Source organism: Xyrauchen texanus, chromosome 48, assembly GCF_025860055.1.
Source record: "Xyrauchen texanus isolate HMW12.3.18 chromosome 48, RBS_HiC_50CHRs, whole genome shotgun sequence".
NCBI lineage: Eukaryota > Metazoa > Chordata > Actinopteri > Cypriniformes > Catostomidae > Xyrauchen > Xyrauchen texanus.
Genome location: NC_068323.1, coordinates 12,680,695 through 12,697,995, shown reverse-complemented (window position 1 = coordinate 12,697,995; position 17,301 = coordinate 12,680,695). Strand labels below are relative to the sequence as shown.

At 38.2% G+C, this 17,301-nt stretch overlaps 1 protein-coding gene across 1 annotated transcript; it reads right to left on the bottom strand.

Moving 5' to 3' along the window:
• Positions 1-2,370: 2,370 nt before the first annotated feature.
• Positions 2,371-5,308, bottom strand: LOC127640025 (protein FAM163A-like). Its single transcript, XM_052122399.1, has 2 exons — positions 5,214-5,308; positions 2,371-2,730 (listed from the first exon to the last, which is right to left on the bottom strand). The coding sequence occupies exons 1-2, from the start codon at positions 5,304-5,306 to the stop codon at positions 2,371-2,373; spliced, it is 453 nt and encodes a 150-aa protein (XP_051978359.1). The 5' UTR covers positions 5,307-5,308.
• Between the last annotated feature and the right edge of the window lie 11,993 nt (positions 5,309-17,301).

Here is a 17,301-nt window from a genome sequence, read left to right as displayed (position 1 = left end):
CCGTGTAATATAAAATCACAATTGTAAGATATAAAATCATAACTGTGTGACACAGATATGCAACTGTGATATAATGTCGCAATTGTGTGATATAAAGTCACAATTGTGAGATATAAAGCTGCAATTGCGAGAAATAGTCACAACTGCATAAAATAAAGTTCCAATTGCAAGATATAAAGTTGCAACTGCAAGATATATAGTCGCAGCTGCATGAAATAAAGTTGCAATTGCAAGATATAAAGTTGAAACTGCAAGATATATAGTCGCAGCTGCATGAAATAAAGTTGCAATTGCAAGATATAAAGTTGCAACTGCAAGATATATAGTCGCAGCTGCATTAAATAAAGTTGCAATTGCAAGATATAAAGTTGCAACTGCAAGATATATAGTCGCAGCTGCATGAAATAAAGTTGCAATTGCAAGATATAAAGTTGCAACTGCAAGATATATAGTCGCAGCTGCATGAAATAAAGTTGCAATTGCAAGATATAAAGTTGCAACTGCAAGATATATAGTCGCAGCTGCATGAAATAAAGTTGCAATTGCAAGATATAAAGTTGCAACTGCAAGATATATAGTCGCAGCTGCATGAAATAAAGTTGCAATTGCAAGATATAAAGTTGCAACTGCAAGATATATAGTCGCAGCTGCATGAAATAAAGTCGCAATTGCAAGATATAAAGTTGCAACTGCAAGATATATAGTCGCAGCTGCATGAAATAAAGTCGCAATTGCAAAATATAAAGTTGCAACTGCAAGATATATAGTCGCAGCTGCATGAAATAAAGTCGCAATTGCAAGATATAAAGTTGCAACTGCAAGATATATAGTCGCAGCAGCATGAAATAAAGTGGCAATTGCAAGATATAAAGTTGCAACTGCAAGATATATAGTCGCAGCTGCATGAAATAAAGTTGCAATTGCAAGATATGAAGTTGCAACTGCAAGATATATAGTCGCAGCTGCATGAAATAAAGTTGCAATTGCAAAATATAAAGTTGCAACTGCAAGATATATAATCGCAGCTGCATGAAATAAAGTTGCAATTGCAAGATATAAAGTTGCAACTGCAAGATATATAGTCGCAACAGCATGAAATAAAGTCATAATTGCGATTTATATCACAATGGTGTGACATAAAGTCGCAATTGTGAGATATTAAGTCACAATTTGGTGATATAAAACTGTGTAAAATAAAGTCACAATTGCAAGTTATAGTCACAATTGCACATTACACTGTAAATTCACAAGTATGTGATATAAATTCAAAATTGCAATTTATATAACAATTGATGATATAAAGTCACAATTGCAAGAAATAGAATCACAACGTCATGATGTAGTCGCAGATGCATGATATATTGTAGCAACTGTGAGATAAAAGGTAGCAATTGAAAGATATAAAGTCACAATTACGTGATCTAAACTTGCAATTGCGAGAAATTAAGTTATTTAAAGGTGCACTCAGTAACCTTTTGTTCGTTTCATCTTGGACTTACAGTGACACCTAGTGGTGTGGATGCAGCATCATTCAAAATCAATAGTTTTTAGATACCATTGTTCCAAGAGTGAAAGTGTCTAAAAACAAGACAGTTACTGAGATGAAGCTACTGTAGTAGTATTAAGCTGCTCATGTGATTCTATAGCCCATGAGGGCGCCCCTGCCCCATGTAGAATAAAACAGCTTTTATAAGGTTACTGATATGACTAGAGTCTTCATCTCATGTGAGTGCTCATGATTTTATACATATGTTTCAAAATTACAATTCATTTTTTAGGAGAACTTTTTTTTATATCATCTTTAATAAAGGCTATTGTAACTAATTTAATTTAATTTAAACTTTATACCTGGCAATTTCCACTATATTTTTCACACTTGCAAGATAAAAGGTCAGAATAAACCTTTTAATTTTTTTCCATGGCGGGATCAAAGCACCACAGAATGAAAAGGTAAGATATTGCAGATACAATAAAAAAAACACTGAAAGTCAAAACCGACAAATTCCACATTTTCAAAGTAGGCCTAGGGGCCATTCAAACGAATACATTCTTGTACTAAAAAAAAGCTAGATGAAGCACAAGAAATAAAACACAAGGCAGGTCTCAAGACGCATATATAACAGTTGAAATAGTTTTTACAGTAACTTGACATGGCGTCTAAACAACGCAGAACTCCAGCTCAAGAAGCTGAAAAAATAGTGAAACACGGCACAATGGTCAAAGACGTCCAATTAGCACATGTTTACATAGAAAACGCGACGCAAAAACATATTTGATGTGAATTCTGTCCACTTTCACTCTGTGCAGTAACACTCAGGTCTGAGTATAGCACAGTAGAGGCATCAGCGACCAGCTAGTGGATGTCACTGATCAGACATCAGTGCTAATGGCACGTGTGTTGGAGTAGAAGTCCGGTTGGGTTTGGGAACTCAGTGATGCACTGTGTAAAGAAGGAAGGGTAAGAGACAGGGAGGGGCTGTCGTAGTGGGTGGGCATGTACGTGATCCGTCCGTCCCCATTCCGTGTTTCATCCATGGTGCGAACGTAGAATGGCGAGCTGTATGGAGAGCATGTGGGGAAGAAACTCTGTGATGGCTTGAGTTCCGGCGACAGGGAGAGTGGGGTAGCCATGACCCAGTCCGCCCTGGGGGTGCTGCATGCATTGCAGGCAAACTGCGGTTGTTGGCAAACAGCATCTGGGTCGGAGTCATTCTTCTTACAGCAATAATACTGAGAGATAAATAATGTGAGACAGGATTCATCTAGAAAGACAAGGATGCTATAGGATATCAATGTATTAAAGGAATATTCAGGGTTCAAAACAAGTTATATTCTATGAACAGCACTGTAGCATGTTGTTAATCCACAGATTATGGGGTCGGATTCATGAAAAGTTCTTAGGATAAATTATAAGATGTTCAAAACAATGTTCCTAAGTGCAAAAAAAAAAAAAGAAGATAAGAACATTCTTAAGAAGTGTTTTCGGGAATACAAAATATTCTAAAAACAATTAAATACATTTAAGTTAGAAAATAAGATAATTTATCTCAGGCACACCCCGGCCCACCCTTGGCTATGCCACGTTAATGTGATTTTAGTGTGATAAAATCGCTTACTAACATTTTGTGTGTGAAGTTATAGTAAATTTTACAACTTCGTTGCCATGAAAACAATGTAGTAAACACTAAAATCACAAAGTGTAAGAATCTTTACTGCTCAAATAATGCAGACTAATTAATTTGTGCTTTTATACAATTTTAAGCTTCACCTTTCTGTGTTTAAACCACTGATATATAATATAGAACTGGATTGCTCATGATGTCATAACAGTGAAGCCACTGCGCCGCCATATTGCTATGACTAAACATTCCAATGTCCCTATTGACTTAATAGGAAATCAACTCATTTCAGCGAGTAAACATTATTCATTCAAACACAGAATTTATATCTGAAATCTGCTTGTAAATCACTACAACAAAAAAGTCCTACACATGTAACTATTTATTTATTTAAAGTTGGAATTTTCCTTGTTTCTTGAAAGCCTGAGTGAGTTATGTGTGTCTGTATCAAACAGTATTCATCAATAACAAACTTCATCTGCGAACAGATCAGCTGAATGTAAACAAGTTCACTGAAACTGAGGTAAGATACAAACAGACATTTTCAGACTTATTTATTGTGAACATCGATGTGTTTGTTCAGAGTTACTTGTTTTATCTTTTCATCAAAGAGTGCCTTTTTCTCATGGTCACTTGAATAAGAACGCACGCTCTCTCTCCCTCTATCGCACATGAAAAAAGGGACACACACAAAGCAAAGCTGGTTCAAATGAAACTGATTTGCTATGTTAAAAAAGGCAAACAATCACATATTTATGTCGTATCTATGTATGACTACAGAGAGCACTTCAATATGAAAACAAGCAGAGCAGGTGGATGCTCTGACATTGCGATCTGTGACAAGGGCGTAGAAGCCAGGGGGGACACATCCCCCGCACTCTTTAAAAAAGGTGATTCGGTCCCGCACTCTTTTCCAAGCTAAACCCACACCAAGTCCAAATGGTGGATTTGTCTACAGTATTCTTTGCATTTTGTTACTTTGGGCTGATTGAGCCAATCACAGGTGAGTTTCATGAGCCGAAACAACCCTTATGTAATAGGCCGTCGGTCAGACAGTCTAATCAATGGGGGCTCTTTTCAATTCTACAAAGATGCTTTCAACAATGCTCAATTATCCATGTTTTTTACAGCATTAAAGTTGATCTAAATTAATAATCTAGAGATGAGGAACACACAAATGAGAGTTATTGGCATATCGCACACACACACACACACACACACACACACACACACACACACACACACACACACACACACACACACACACACACACAGAGCGGCCATGTGTGTCTCTCTCCCGAACTGGCATCTCCAACTTCCCTTTATCTCTCTCTCCCACTGATTATTTGACTCAGCATCAGCTGTGCACCCTCACAGCCCGGCCACGCCCTCCTCCTCATCACATTCCTACCCTGCCCGATTCAGGCCAGTGCACCGTTCGGACTGCTCGTCTCAATAGTCAAAACACTCGAGCCACTTGGATCAATTTAAATCCCACAATGCCCAAGCACAGAGTAAAACATTTAATTGTGCACATGCACAATTGGCATTATTGTAATTGATTAAATAATTTATTCAAGGACCAGCTTGTTTTCAGTCTTTTATTGTCATGTGTGAAACAGAAGCAAGTGCTTCATAATATGCCCTTTGTTAAGCATGATTGTCACTTCAGGGTGAAATGGGAATGTTGTATCCGGAGATCAGAGATGGTGAAACAGGGGTGTTTTCGCCTGTCAGTCATTGATACTCTAAGGAAGTTTGAGCATACCAAGATGGCCGCTCGAACACTTCCGGTTTGCTTCACCTCCTGCTGCCAGTTTACCGCTGCATCAGCGATCCAGTTCTATTGATACATATATATCAGTGGTTTAAACCCTTTCAAAATCGACCCATTAACTTCCATTGTATGCGCCTCACTATAACCTCGATTTTTGTCTTTTTTAATGAAAAAGAGGGACATGTCAAAATTATATTTTGTGGTTATCAACATTATGCCACCAATGCTGTCAACTGAGCATAACTTGTATTGAACCCAGAATATTCCTTTAAGGCCTACTAAATTAAAACCACTGAAAATTCAGCAAATACACTCACCTGAAGTCGACAGTAACAAAGCACAACAATGATACACAGGAGTATCACCGTAGCAAGAATTCCTCCAGTTATAACAACAGTTCCAGCTGTCATCCGACCAGATCTCCATGAAACTCTAGAGGCAAACAGAGACACAGGATTTCAGATTGATATTCAGCCCAAGAGTACAAGGAGACAAACTGAGACAAATGCAAGATAGAGAGTCAATGTGCACAGTCAATGTGAGTTCACAGTCAATTTGTCCACAAGATGGCGCAACAAAATTTTAAATGGAGAAAGAAAGAAAGAAAGAAACTAAAATCACCACTCATAGCAATTATTTGCACAAACTGAGCAAAAGCAAGACAGTGTGTAATCTCCAATTTGCCATTTCCTGTTTGTGCTCCTCCATGAGTTTATTCTGCCAACAGAATTAAATCCAGTTTGGCCAACACATGCAGATCTGCTTTCCAAACCTCCGATGCTAATGAAGCATCGCCCTTCAAGGAAACAATCATAGTAACTGACAGATAAAAATCAACCATAGAGTGTCACGGCACAGTCAGCATATACAGTATATTACAGACGGACAGAGAGACAGACAGATGGACAGACAGGCAGACAGAAAGAGAGACAGACAGACAGATAGATTGAAAGACTGAAAGACTCAGCTTGAGGCTGTCAGTTTCATTAAGCATGTGCTGACAGTAGAAGTGTCGGGTCAAGCAGCCCAGCAGGATTGAGTTTGACCAGCACTGCAGATTTGATTAAGGAGCTGCACTGATGAAATGCAATCATGCAGTTGGAGGCGAGTAATGAAGCCTCACAGCGGGCTGACAGAGACAGGAAAGCTTGGAAACAGCCAGACACACCTGGTCTCTCTCTCTCTCGCTCTCTCTCTTTCTCTCTCTCTCTCTTAAATATACTGTACCGAATTATACACTCACAAATTGACCTTTTTTAGTCCGTCCGTAACAAAAAGTTAGCTGGTTAATTTAATTTGCACTTACTTTCCAGTCCAAGGTCACCAACCAAGGTCACCACCCACAAGAGAAATCTAACAACAACAACAACAACAACTAAACAAACCCCACAAAAAGAAAGCAAACAAAAACAAAAACAAAAACACAGCAAAGGAAAACAAAAGCAAAACAAGACAAAACAGGGGCCCTCAATCCAGAACCTCAGGCAATCCAGGGACACCACTATAAAAAAAGAAAATCTAGATTTCTTTGGTTACATGTCGTAATAACTTTCATTATAAACACATGAACAGTAGTTAGAAATTGTGAAATTAGAGCCTATACACAGTATCTTCTCCTCCGCAGACCCCTGGGTTTATAGAGTTCACATAACAGTTATGTAAATGTTTCACTGTTGCTTTGTCACACCTCTCTGATCTAGTTTCTACGGTTCAAGACAGTTTTGGAACTTTGCAACACTGTCTTACGAGAATATATTGCTGTATTGTAGCATTCCTTATTTGTAAAATGAATACATGTACTGTAACTTTCCAATAATATAAACCATTTCATACTCCTGCTACAAAAAGCACAAGCCATAATAATTTGAGGCTAGCTGTAAGAATACTGTACATGCACTCCCCACTACAAATTCAGCTGCAATAATGCCTGGAAAACTAACATGTGGTGCATCTTTTAGCAATTCTACTCACATACTGCGTGAACGCACAACAGTTATAAGCCTTTTCAGCCCAGATTTATACAGCAACAATACAAGAGCACAACAGTGCTTCATTCTCTGATGTCTGACATCATGGTGGTAGCTGACACATGCTTCTGTATTCAGACTTACCTGTAAAACTCACCAGAGATACGAAACTATAAATGAGCAGTGTATGACTTATGCTCTACCTTCTGTGCTTTTTTTATGGAGACTGAAAGTGTGAAAGTCTTACAATAGTATGTTGCAAAGTTGACAGTTTAATAGAGGAATTATTCTACAAACGTCAGGAGGGAAATTAAGATATTTTACTGGAACGGCTACTGATTTATTTTATTTTACAAAGTGCATCATAATATCAGGCTCGCTTATGGCTTAAGACCCCACTAATGCAGATTTGTGTCTGTCTCTAGATTTATCTCAGCTTGAGTGTGTTGGTTCAATGATGAATTACTTTCCTATCCCAGCTTAACATGCAGAGACAACTTCAAGAAAGCTATTTGTAGGATGAAAACTCATGCTAGCTCATGCAAGGCTACCAAAAATGTAGTTTGTTTTGCTGTTACTTGTTGTTAATGTGCTAAAAGTAAGTTGTCTCAGAAAACATCTTACCAAAAATGTATTAATTCATCAAAAATTAAAGTAATAGGTCACCAAAAATACTGGTAATAATAATATCTGCCATGATTTACTCCTATATCGTTACTTGTATGACTTTCCATACATCTTTTCTTAAAAGCAAATAGCAACCAAGGGCTGTCAATTTCCAAAACGCAAAGAAAAAATAGAGCAAGTTAAAAGTACAACACTTACACTTAAAGCTGAAGTAAACTTCAATAGTCCAAGTGCCGCTAATTTCACCATGCTCACTGTCCACATGTTTTTGCAGCCCTATATTTCTATACACGTGGAAAGTCCACACCTGTGCATCATCTGCATATGGGCCTGCCATTGACTGTCCTAAAGAGTATTTCAAAGCAGTCCAAGTATACATGGGTCAAATGCATCTGTACGGGCTCATGACACACAGAAAAACAAAGTACACCCTAGCCTTTAGAGTAGAAACATACATGACAGAAACGTCAATCTGTCAAGTATGAGAACACAAACGCCACTAGTTATGCAAGTTTGATTTAATTTGACCTTGTGTTCCGAAATGTGTCAAAACACAATGCCAGTATGCCTTGTAATCTCAGTATAATATCCGCTATAGTGAGCATTACCGTAAACTGTCCTTCTACTGTCAGTATTTTCAAGTCAACTAATGTTATGCCAAAACAACAGTTTAATTATCAGCATTGCATTCTCAGCGTTGCCACAAGCGTTCATTAGTGTAAACTACTCCTTCTACAGTCAGATTGCGTTCCGAAATGTGTCTAAACGCAAATCATAATACAACGCAAGTACGCAATCCATTTTCAGCTTTGCCACAAGGTGCGCTTTAGCATTCATTCAAAGAAAATGCTTCTTCTACAGTCATTTTTCATTGCAAAAAGCATCTGAATACAATTCATAATGCAAAGCAAGTACAGGCTGCATTAGCATTGCCACAAGGTGCTCTATAGCGTTCATTATAATAAATTGTTTCTTCTACAGTCAGTTTGCATTACGAAATGTGTTTGAATGTAATTAATAATACAAAGCAAGTAAGCGTTGCGTTTTAGGTAGGGCTGGGACAACGCGCTGACGTCATCGATGACGTCGATGCAAAAAATACGTCGACGCAAAATATGCGCGTCGATTCGTCGGACCCAAAACAAAGATGCCGGTGCCAGCAAGTAGTAGCAACACGAGTGGCTCCTCAGACTATCAGAAGTGCAAGGCGGCATGCACTCGTTCCTCTAAAGTATGGGAATTCTTTAATTTAAAAGGAAACAATTCCGTGATATGTCATCTTTGCAAAATGGAGATGGCCTTCCATTCTAGCACAACGGCAATGCACCAGCACCTTAAGAGGCGCCACCCGGTTGCAGCTGCAGATGACAGAGCACCGTAAGTTTTTTTTCAACTCCCCACTTTGCACTCGATGTTGGAGTAGGCTATAATACGTTGTCGACACCTAAAGTTTTCGCTTATAGCTATTAATAATGCGCTTATAGCTATGAATGTCGTGGAAAATACATAGAGGACACTGACAACGCGCTGACAGACAGGACCAAGCAGGTAACATTTAATAAAGTCTCATCTTTCAAATTTGGTCATTCAAAGAAAATGAAACCATAAATAGGCCTGTTATTTTGTGGCTCTTTAATGTGTCGTGACAGATTGCCTCAGTTAAAGCTGCTCGTGAACCGATCATCTTTTCCTTGGTTAATTTATAGCATCAAATAGGCTAAACATGAATGTAGCCTACATCAGAAGCACTGTTATTTTAACCACGGAAAGATGTCATAGCCTACAATCCATTATTCAAATTCAAATCCACCGACGTTAATCTTCTCTCTCCTGACTACTTTGTCGGACAAAAATGGAGTATTATGATTGATTGATCAGATCGCCAGTCAATCAAACTCCCGGCAAATGTTTTTTTTTTTTACATTTTATACACCCCCACCCCCGATGAAACCGGTATTACCGGTGTTGTCACAAGTCGATTAATCGAATCGAAATCGAATCGGACTGAAAAAACGAATCGTTAGATTAATCGATGCATCGAAAAAATAATCGCTAGATTAATCGTTTAAAAAATAATCGTTTATCCCAGCCCTAGTTTTAGGCATTGCCACGAGGGGCGCTATTAGCAGAAACTAATTCTACAGTCAGTTTGCATTACGAAATATGTCTGAACACAATTCAAAAAACACAACTAAAGTACGTGCTGCATTCTATAGCTTGTTGTAACGTCCCTTAGCATAAAACTGCTTCTTCTCCAGTCAGTTTGCATTACAAAATGTGTCAAAGCACAATTCATAACACAACGTAAGTCATATTAGGCATTAGCGTAAATGTCTTCATATTGATTAGTCTGCATTATACTCCAAACAACAAAAGCGAAATCCACTTAATCAATGGCTTTTCCTCAGATCCCCACAAATACAGCAAGAATGTCAAACTCCTTGTTTTAAAGCTACCAAACTGTTGTTGGCTCACTATGTTTCTGGTTTGAAGAAACCAAATGTGATTCACAATCTTAGAAGTAATTCAATTTGAGTAATTCTGTTATCGGCAGTTCCAGCTGGCTGTGCACCCCCTGCACATTTTTACATATCTTTATGTGGAACATATTGCATATACAAGCACCATTAAAAACTGTATTAGACAACTAAAAGTCAATGGTTGTTAATAAAGACATCTGGATAAACAAGTCAAGTCAAAAGAGCCAACTCTCAAATTTATGATATTGTGCTCTTTAATTGACAATTTGTGTTCTGTTCTTAAAACAGCAGTAGGACAACACTCAACAGTCAGAACACATGAGCCTATGTTCTCCATATTCCCATGATGCCTTTCTTTGTATCCTGGGGGTGCATGTGCAAGGCCAGGGCTGCAAGATTTATAGATGCTCCATATGTGAAACCCATACCAAGGTCAAACCCTTATTAACTATATTAGAGAGCAGTCTCCAATATCAGATAGGTCTAAACCACTAGCCCCTTATTCAGCATTTTACAAGAAACAGTGCCATTTAGAATTGTATTTCACTTCACACTGACAGACACCAGGTGTAGACTGCTGGTTTAGATCTGTAAATAAGGTTATTAGGTTCTTTGACAAACAACGATTACAAAAAAACCCAACAGTGTTTCTATTCTAATGCAACCCAAAGAAAACACTTTAAATGGTAGTTGTTTAGTAGTATATTTTCTGGCACTGGCTCTCAGTATCAGCTGTTGGCTGTGTTATGAACCCTTTCTGTCATTCTAATTCTAATACACTGCTTTTAGAGGGCTGAAAGCAGCTCATTTACGCATATTTCCAACCTCTAGGGAACATAAACCAACTCTGAGTATTTATGTTCCAGCACAACGATCTTTGTCAGACTGATATCTTGTTACAACACATTTAATTCCATGAATGGAATGTAAAGTCCTGACGTCTCCCGTAACATTTTACACAATATACAGTAGGGGTGCAACCAATATAGACCGATAGTGGGATGTATCCTTCACAATGTTCAGATTATATGAGAATACAGTCTTGGGATATCTGATATTTCATTCTGATAACAACACACACACACACAAAAAAAGAAAAAGAATAATTGCATGTAAGTTACTATTCTAAACCCAATATGTTCTTTTAAATAGGGAATTAACCATGAACACATTGGGGCAGTTGTGGCTCAAGTGGTAGAGTGGGTTGGCCACTAATCACAGGGTTGGTGGTTCAATTCCCAGTCCACATGATGCCACATGTTGACGTGTCCTTGGGCAAGACACTGAACCCCAAGTTGCTCCCAATGGCAGGCTAGCATCTTGCATGGCAGCTCTACCATCATTGGTGAATAGGTGAATGGGACACAGTGTAAAGAGCTTTGGTAACCGCTAAGGTTAAAAAAGGTCATATAAGTGCTGGCCATTTACCATTGTGAATTGATTGGATTCTCTTATTATTGTTACATTTTTCATCTGTTTTATAACCATAAAAAAAAACCTGTGCGACGTGATTAAAGGTGGCTTTGTAAAACAACCAACCTGGGTTACAAATAACAAATTGATTAGAGATAAATCACTGTAATTTTTCATTTTAATACTCTACAGCTTTTAATAAGGAGACGGTCACTGTCTATGCAGAATCGCAATCTTTGCAGAGCTTTCAGTAAAACCAAGCTTTTCAATAATTCAAAAAAGCACTCTTGCAAAAGATATTCTTCCATCACTGAGCGGTTTTAACCAGGTACATAGGTTGAGTTCACCCGAAACCCTCTGGAAAAGCTCTTACTTCTGTGTGTTATCAGACAGAATGCATTTGTAAAGAATTCAGTTCGCTCCAACACCAAAATGCAATCAGAACTAATCTATTGAAAGTCTCCGCAGAGATTAGTGCATAGAGGACTGTACTGTAGATCCATGTAAATGTCACATACAATGTAATGCTAAAAAATATATAACAAAGAGATCAAAAAGGCAATTAAACCACTGCTTAGCAGAACATGTTCCTTGATGAACATTCTTGTTGATCCTGGACCAAAATTCCTATCAACCAATCTGATTTTAGGATTACGTTTAGGCTTGAATAAAATTCTCATCAACCTATCATTTTCCCTTTTATTTTTTGTTAAACATTATTAAAGATGTTGGCAAAAACATGGCAAAATAACATATAATATGATATTAAATCACAATAATACTGTAACAATAAAAATATATAAAATACATATCACAAAATAATAAGTAATGCACAAAACCGCTGTTAGAGAAAACAAGTTTTTGTGTAGCCAAATTACACTTTGGACTCAAAACCCAAAAATGCTAGACGGATCTCAATGACTACAACAAAACTCGAGATTGTTTAACAGTTGAAGATGCTTCAAACTTAGTATGGAGTCTAAAAAACACAACAATCCTATGGAAGACGAGCAATTATGTTTATATTGAAAACAATAACGAGTGTGTGAATGCCCCCTGAAAAAAAAAACGTACTAACAATTTCTCAGCGCTTCTATTCATGTCTACCTATTCAAAATATACACCAATACAATTAAATGAACAAAGCAAACGATTATGTTATAATGTTAAATTAATAATAAGTAGTGGGCTGCAAAATGACAGAAAGTAACAAAAATCCACAAAAATACGTGGCTTGTTGAGCACGTTACCGCGGAGACATGGCGCGTGTGGAGGCTCGCACTATTCTCCGCGGCACCCATGCACAACTCACCACGTGTCCCACCAAGAGCAAGAAACACATTGTAGTGACCACGAGGAGGTTACCCCATCTGACTCTACCCTCCCTAGTAACCGGGCCAATTTGGTTGCTTAGGAGACCTGAGCGACTCCAGGGGTGGGAGACAGCATCTTTACTCGCTGAGATACCCAGGCACCACTCCTCTTTATCTTGATATTTCATCCGAACATCAACATTTGTGAGATTTATTCCATCCAAACAGTTTTGAGGTTAAATGAACAAATTTTTTGTCATTGGAAAACAGTGATCTGTGATATTCTGTTATGTGGGATATTAAACGTTTTTATGTCTATTTGTTAATGGGGGATCAGAGTATATAGATTTTGGAGTAAAACATATTATTTTTATTTTGAAGTGACAAGGTAAAGTTAGACCCTTGGGGTAAGATGCCCCCCTTCTCCTCAGGATTGGGGCAGAAGGTCATTTCTGGTGTCATTATTATTCAATTTAATAATGATTGACTTATGGGGTTATTGTGAAATACTTCCATGGACTAGTACATTGCAAACATCTTCTCTATTTCTTATAACCTAATAGGCTAATTGAGTGGGGGTAAGACGGCCCCTTTTCATAATTTTATGGATGACAAGAAAATTAGCAAAAGTTTCTATTTATCTCCCTTGATAATATGTTGGATGATGCATCATCACCATCCTGTACATGTTAAAAGTTTATCTATACATGTTACAATTTAAAAGTAAATTAACATGGTTCTTAAGGTGGGCATCTTACCCCATTTTACCCTACTAATTAATAAAAATAAAATAAATTATAATTATTTTTTTTAAACAGTTAGCTGAAATTAAGAATTCAGACCTTACCTTCGCTAAATGTCTATCTGTTCGCAGAGAGGACGAGCGGGCAATCGCAGCATCTCTCGTCCGATCCCGTCAGATCGTTTCCACACAGAAGGGGGAAAACTTGTTCGACAGGACCGAAATCTCTTGTTCTACATGTTTGATTTCCCCATGCCTCTAGTAATGTCCATGTAAGTTCAACAGCAATAGTGAGAGGAAATATTCCCTACGTTACTGGTGAGGACTGGATGAGATGAAGCACCAAATGATGGATAGTACAGAGTCTTGCACGAGTCCTGTTTTGTAAACCCGCCCCCACCCGTTATCCGACAGCAGCACTAATTTAATTCCGTAGCCTACACGACCCGACCCGTTTAACATAAAGATCGAACCGCAACCGAATTAAAGTAAATCTACTACAATGTTTTATTTGCTCACGTCACACAAGCAATCAAATTAACATTAAGCACTCCGAGTCGGAGCATTCAAGAAAAATCAACACATGGCCTAATGGTGTGGTGAGAATGAACAGAAAAAGATAAGATGAACATTGGGCCTATTTGTCATTAATAAAAGAATAACCTTGGCCATGGGCGCCTGCAGGTTTTGAGTACACACAGAAAAAATATATAACCACATATAAATTGTGGTGAATATTGGCTAATGGATTTCTTCCCGTAACCGTTCAAAACAAACACGCTCAAGCTAAAAAGAAATATAAATAAATAATAATAAATAAATGAAGAAAAAAGACACCACAACGAACAGAGCAGAACCAAAGTATTTAAAGCAAGTCAGTCCACTGTCGGGCATATTTGGAACGATCTAGGGAGGCTATTTCCAGTCATGCATGTGCAGCTTCTATATACTTGAATGGAGAATGACCAAATTCTCAAAAACGGTTGGTCAAGATTACGATCAAAGGCCATATTTCAAATCAAAAATACAATCTGACAACACTGGAATCATATATTGTGATTTGTTTTACCTCATAATACGCTAAAAGAATACAATTTTCCCGGCTTGTATAGCTAATGCGCGTTCTACAGTTGATTGACAGGTGTTGTCTGTATCTCACAGGTGATTGGCTCTTTTAAAAGTAGAGGCGGGGCTCCCTTTCTACGCTCCACTTTGGTTGAACGGTCCAATTTCCCCAATTCATTTGAATATAAGTGACTCTGTGGCAGAACGTGTGCGTTTTTATCAGTTGAAGAAGTTATTTTGTAACTTGGCACCTCTTTTAAAATTTAGCGCTCCCGCGAGAGATGATAAAACACAGTGAAACGTGGAGTAGTTGTCAAAATACATCCATCTAGCGAATGTTTACAGGGAATACGATTGAAAAACAGCGCGAGTGGACGCAAAAACACGTTCAGTTTGAACAGCCCCTTGTGCACATGGCACAGCACTAGCTGAAGTTTCTCAAAGTTACCTCTAAAAAGGCAGCCTTTTGTGTCAATTGACTTTAGGTAAATGTCCACTGTTTCCAGCGCTGTTTGTTCTCCGTCTTCGTAAATATCCAGAAACTGTTTTACTATGTGAAAAACCGCTCCAAATGATCGAGTGAAAGAGCGCTCTGAACGAATTGTACTGAATCGCGAATCGATTCAGACTGTTTTGCAAGTCCGTTTGGTCAAATCACTGAAAAGAACCGACTCAAAATAATTATTCATTCACCAACAGAAATGCTGGACACACTTCATCAGGGGCGTAGATTCCAGGGGTCAGTTGGAGTGCCAATGTGGCCAGTGCCCAGGGGCCCTTGAGTACCCGGGGGGCCCTGGGCTTTAAGGTTGCTCGATCCAGTTTGGTGATCCCCCCTCTCGAAAACCCATCAACAATGAAAACGACAATCCCCAGTATTTGAGACATAACGTTGATCACAAAAATCAGTTTAGTCTTGTCCCTTTGTTTCTTAAACAAACAAAAAGCAAAAATCAGCACTTCCACTTATAATGGATGTGAATTGGGCCAGTCTGTAAACATAATAATACTCACCGCTTCAAAAGTATGATTTTAGTGTGATAAATTTACTTTCAAAAGTATGATTTTAGTGTGATAAATTTACTTACCAATCTTTTCTGTGAGAATTAATATAGTCTATCCAATTTAACAACTTTGTTGCCAAGGCGACATAACACTGTAAACACTGTAATCCTGCAAAACATGGATTAATACACAGGTTTTAACTGTAAAATTTATGTTAAGTGCGTTTGTAAAATTAAAACCTTTAAACCCTTCACTTCCATTGTGTCTTACTGTAACGCATTTCTGTTTGTTTGTTTCTAAGAAAAGGAGATTGAGTGAAAAATATTTTTTGTGGTAATCAACATTATGCCACAAATGCTGACGATCGAGACCCAGAATATTCCTCCAAGAAATGAACAATCGCGCTATAAATCTAATTTCTCGTCATTATTTGCATGGTGTGGTGTGTAAGTGTCATGGACAGCGTCTTTTGATGTTCAATATAGACCAATGTAAATCAGAAATTTTAAATTGGACTAAATTTGATCCTGTGCCCACAAAAAGTATGTTGATCAAAGGTTTACAGAATATGTCCAAATGCTTATTAGAATAACTTGCTATTGCTCTTTATTCTATCCACATATCTGCTCTATTCCAGAGAGTACTACAGGAGAACCTGAGGGTAGGAGAACAACATGGTCTCTATGGTAACCAGTGGCATCCTGGCAGGGAACAGGTCTGTGTGGGTCAGTTAACCAGGCTAATACAATTTGCTATGCAGCAGTGTGCTTTAATTCAATCCTTATCAGAGATCTCTTCTCTCATGCATTTGCAGAAAGGGAGGCTCAAAACCGTCCTAATGACATAATTGTGTCGTGAGGAAGGTCCATCTCAAAATGCTCTCAGAATTCATTGTGGCATTGCTAGAGATGGTCCTATTTGCAGATCAGACAACCGGAAGATGCTCTTTTGGTTCCGACTGAATGAACCTAGACATCTAAGACGCCCTTAAAGTTTAGTTTTTTTGGAAGGCTTTAAAGTGATAACTCACCCCAAAACTGTGCAGGCAGTATTAGTATGGTGTTCCTAATAATCCTTTAGGTGAGTGTATATATATATATATATACAGCATATACAGTTGAAGTCAGAAATTTACATACACTTTAGCCAAACATTCTACAAAAGCCCACAAATCGGATTGATGGCCACTCCAGTACCTTGACTTTGTCCTTAAGCCCTTTTGCCACAACTTTGGAGGTACTGTATGCGTCCATTTGGAATACCCATTTGCAACCAAGCTTTAACTTCCTGGCTGATGGCTTGAGATGTGTTTCAATATATCCACATAATTATCCTTCCTTGTGGTGCCATCTATTTTTTGAACTGCACCAGTCCTTCCTGCAGCAACCCCACAACATGATGCTGCCACCCGCATGCATCACAGTTGGGATGGTGTTCTTCAGCTTACAAGTCTCACCCTTTTTCCTCCAAACATATCGATGGTCATTATGGCCAAACAGTTCATTTTTTATTTAATTAGACCAGAGGACATTTCTCCAGAAAGTAAGATCTTTGTCCCCATGTGCACTTGCAAACTGTTGTTTGGCTGTTTTATGGTGATTTTGGAGTAGTGGTTTCTTCCTTGCTGAGCAACCTTTCAGGCTAGGTCAATATAGGACTACTGTGGATATAGATACTTGTCTACCTGTTTCCTCAATCATCTTCACAAGGTCCTTTGCTGTTGATCAGGGATTGATTTGCACTTTTAAACCAAACTACGTTCATCTCTAGTAGACAGAATCTCTCCCTGAGTG

What these genes read in the sequence shown, in the direction of transcription:
- LOC127640025 (XM_052122399.1), bottom strand. Translation starts at nt 5,306, where the DNA reads ATGACAGCTGGAACTGTTGTTATAACTGGAGGAATTCTTGCTACGGTG. An exon ending in TTTGTTACTGTCGACTTCAG is followed by an intron (nt 2,731 to 5,213) that starts GTGAGTGTATTT and finishes TTTATCTCTCAG; the next exon opens with TATTATTGCTGTAAGAAGAA.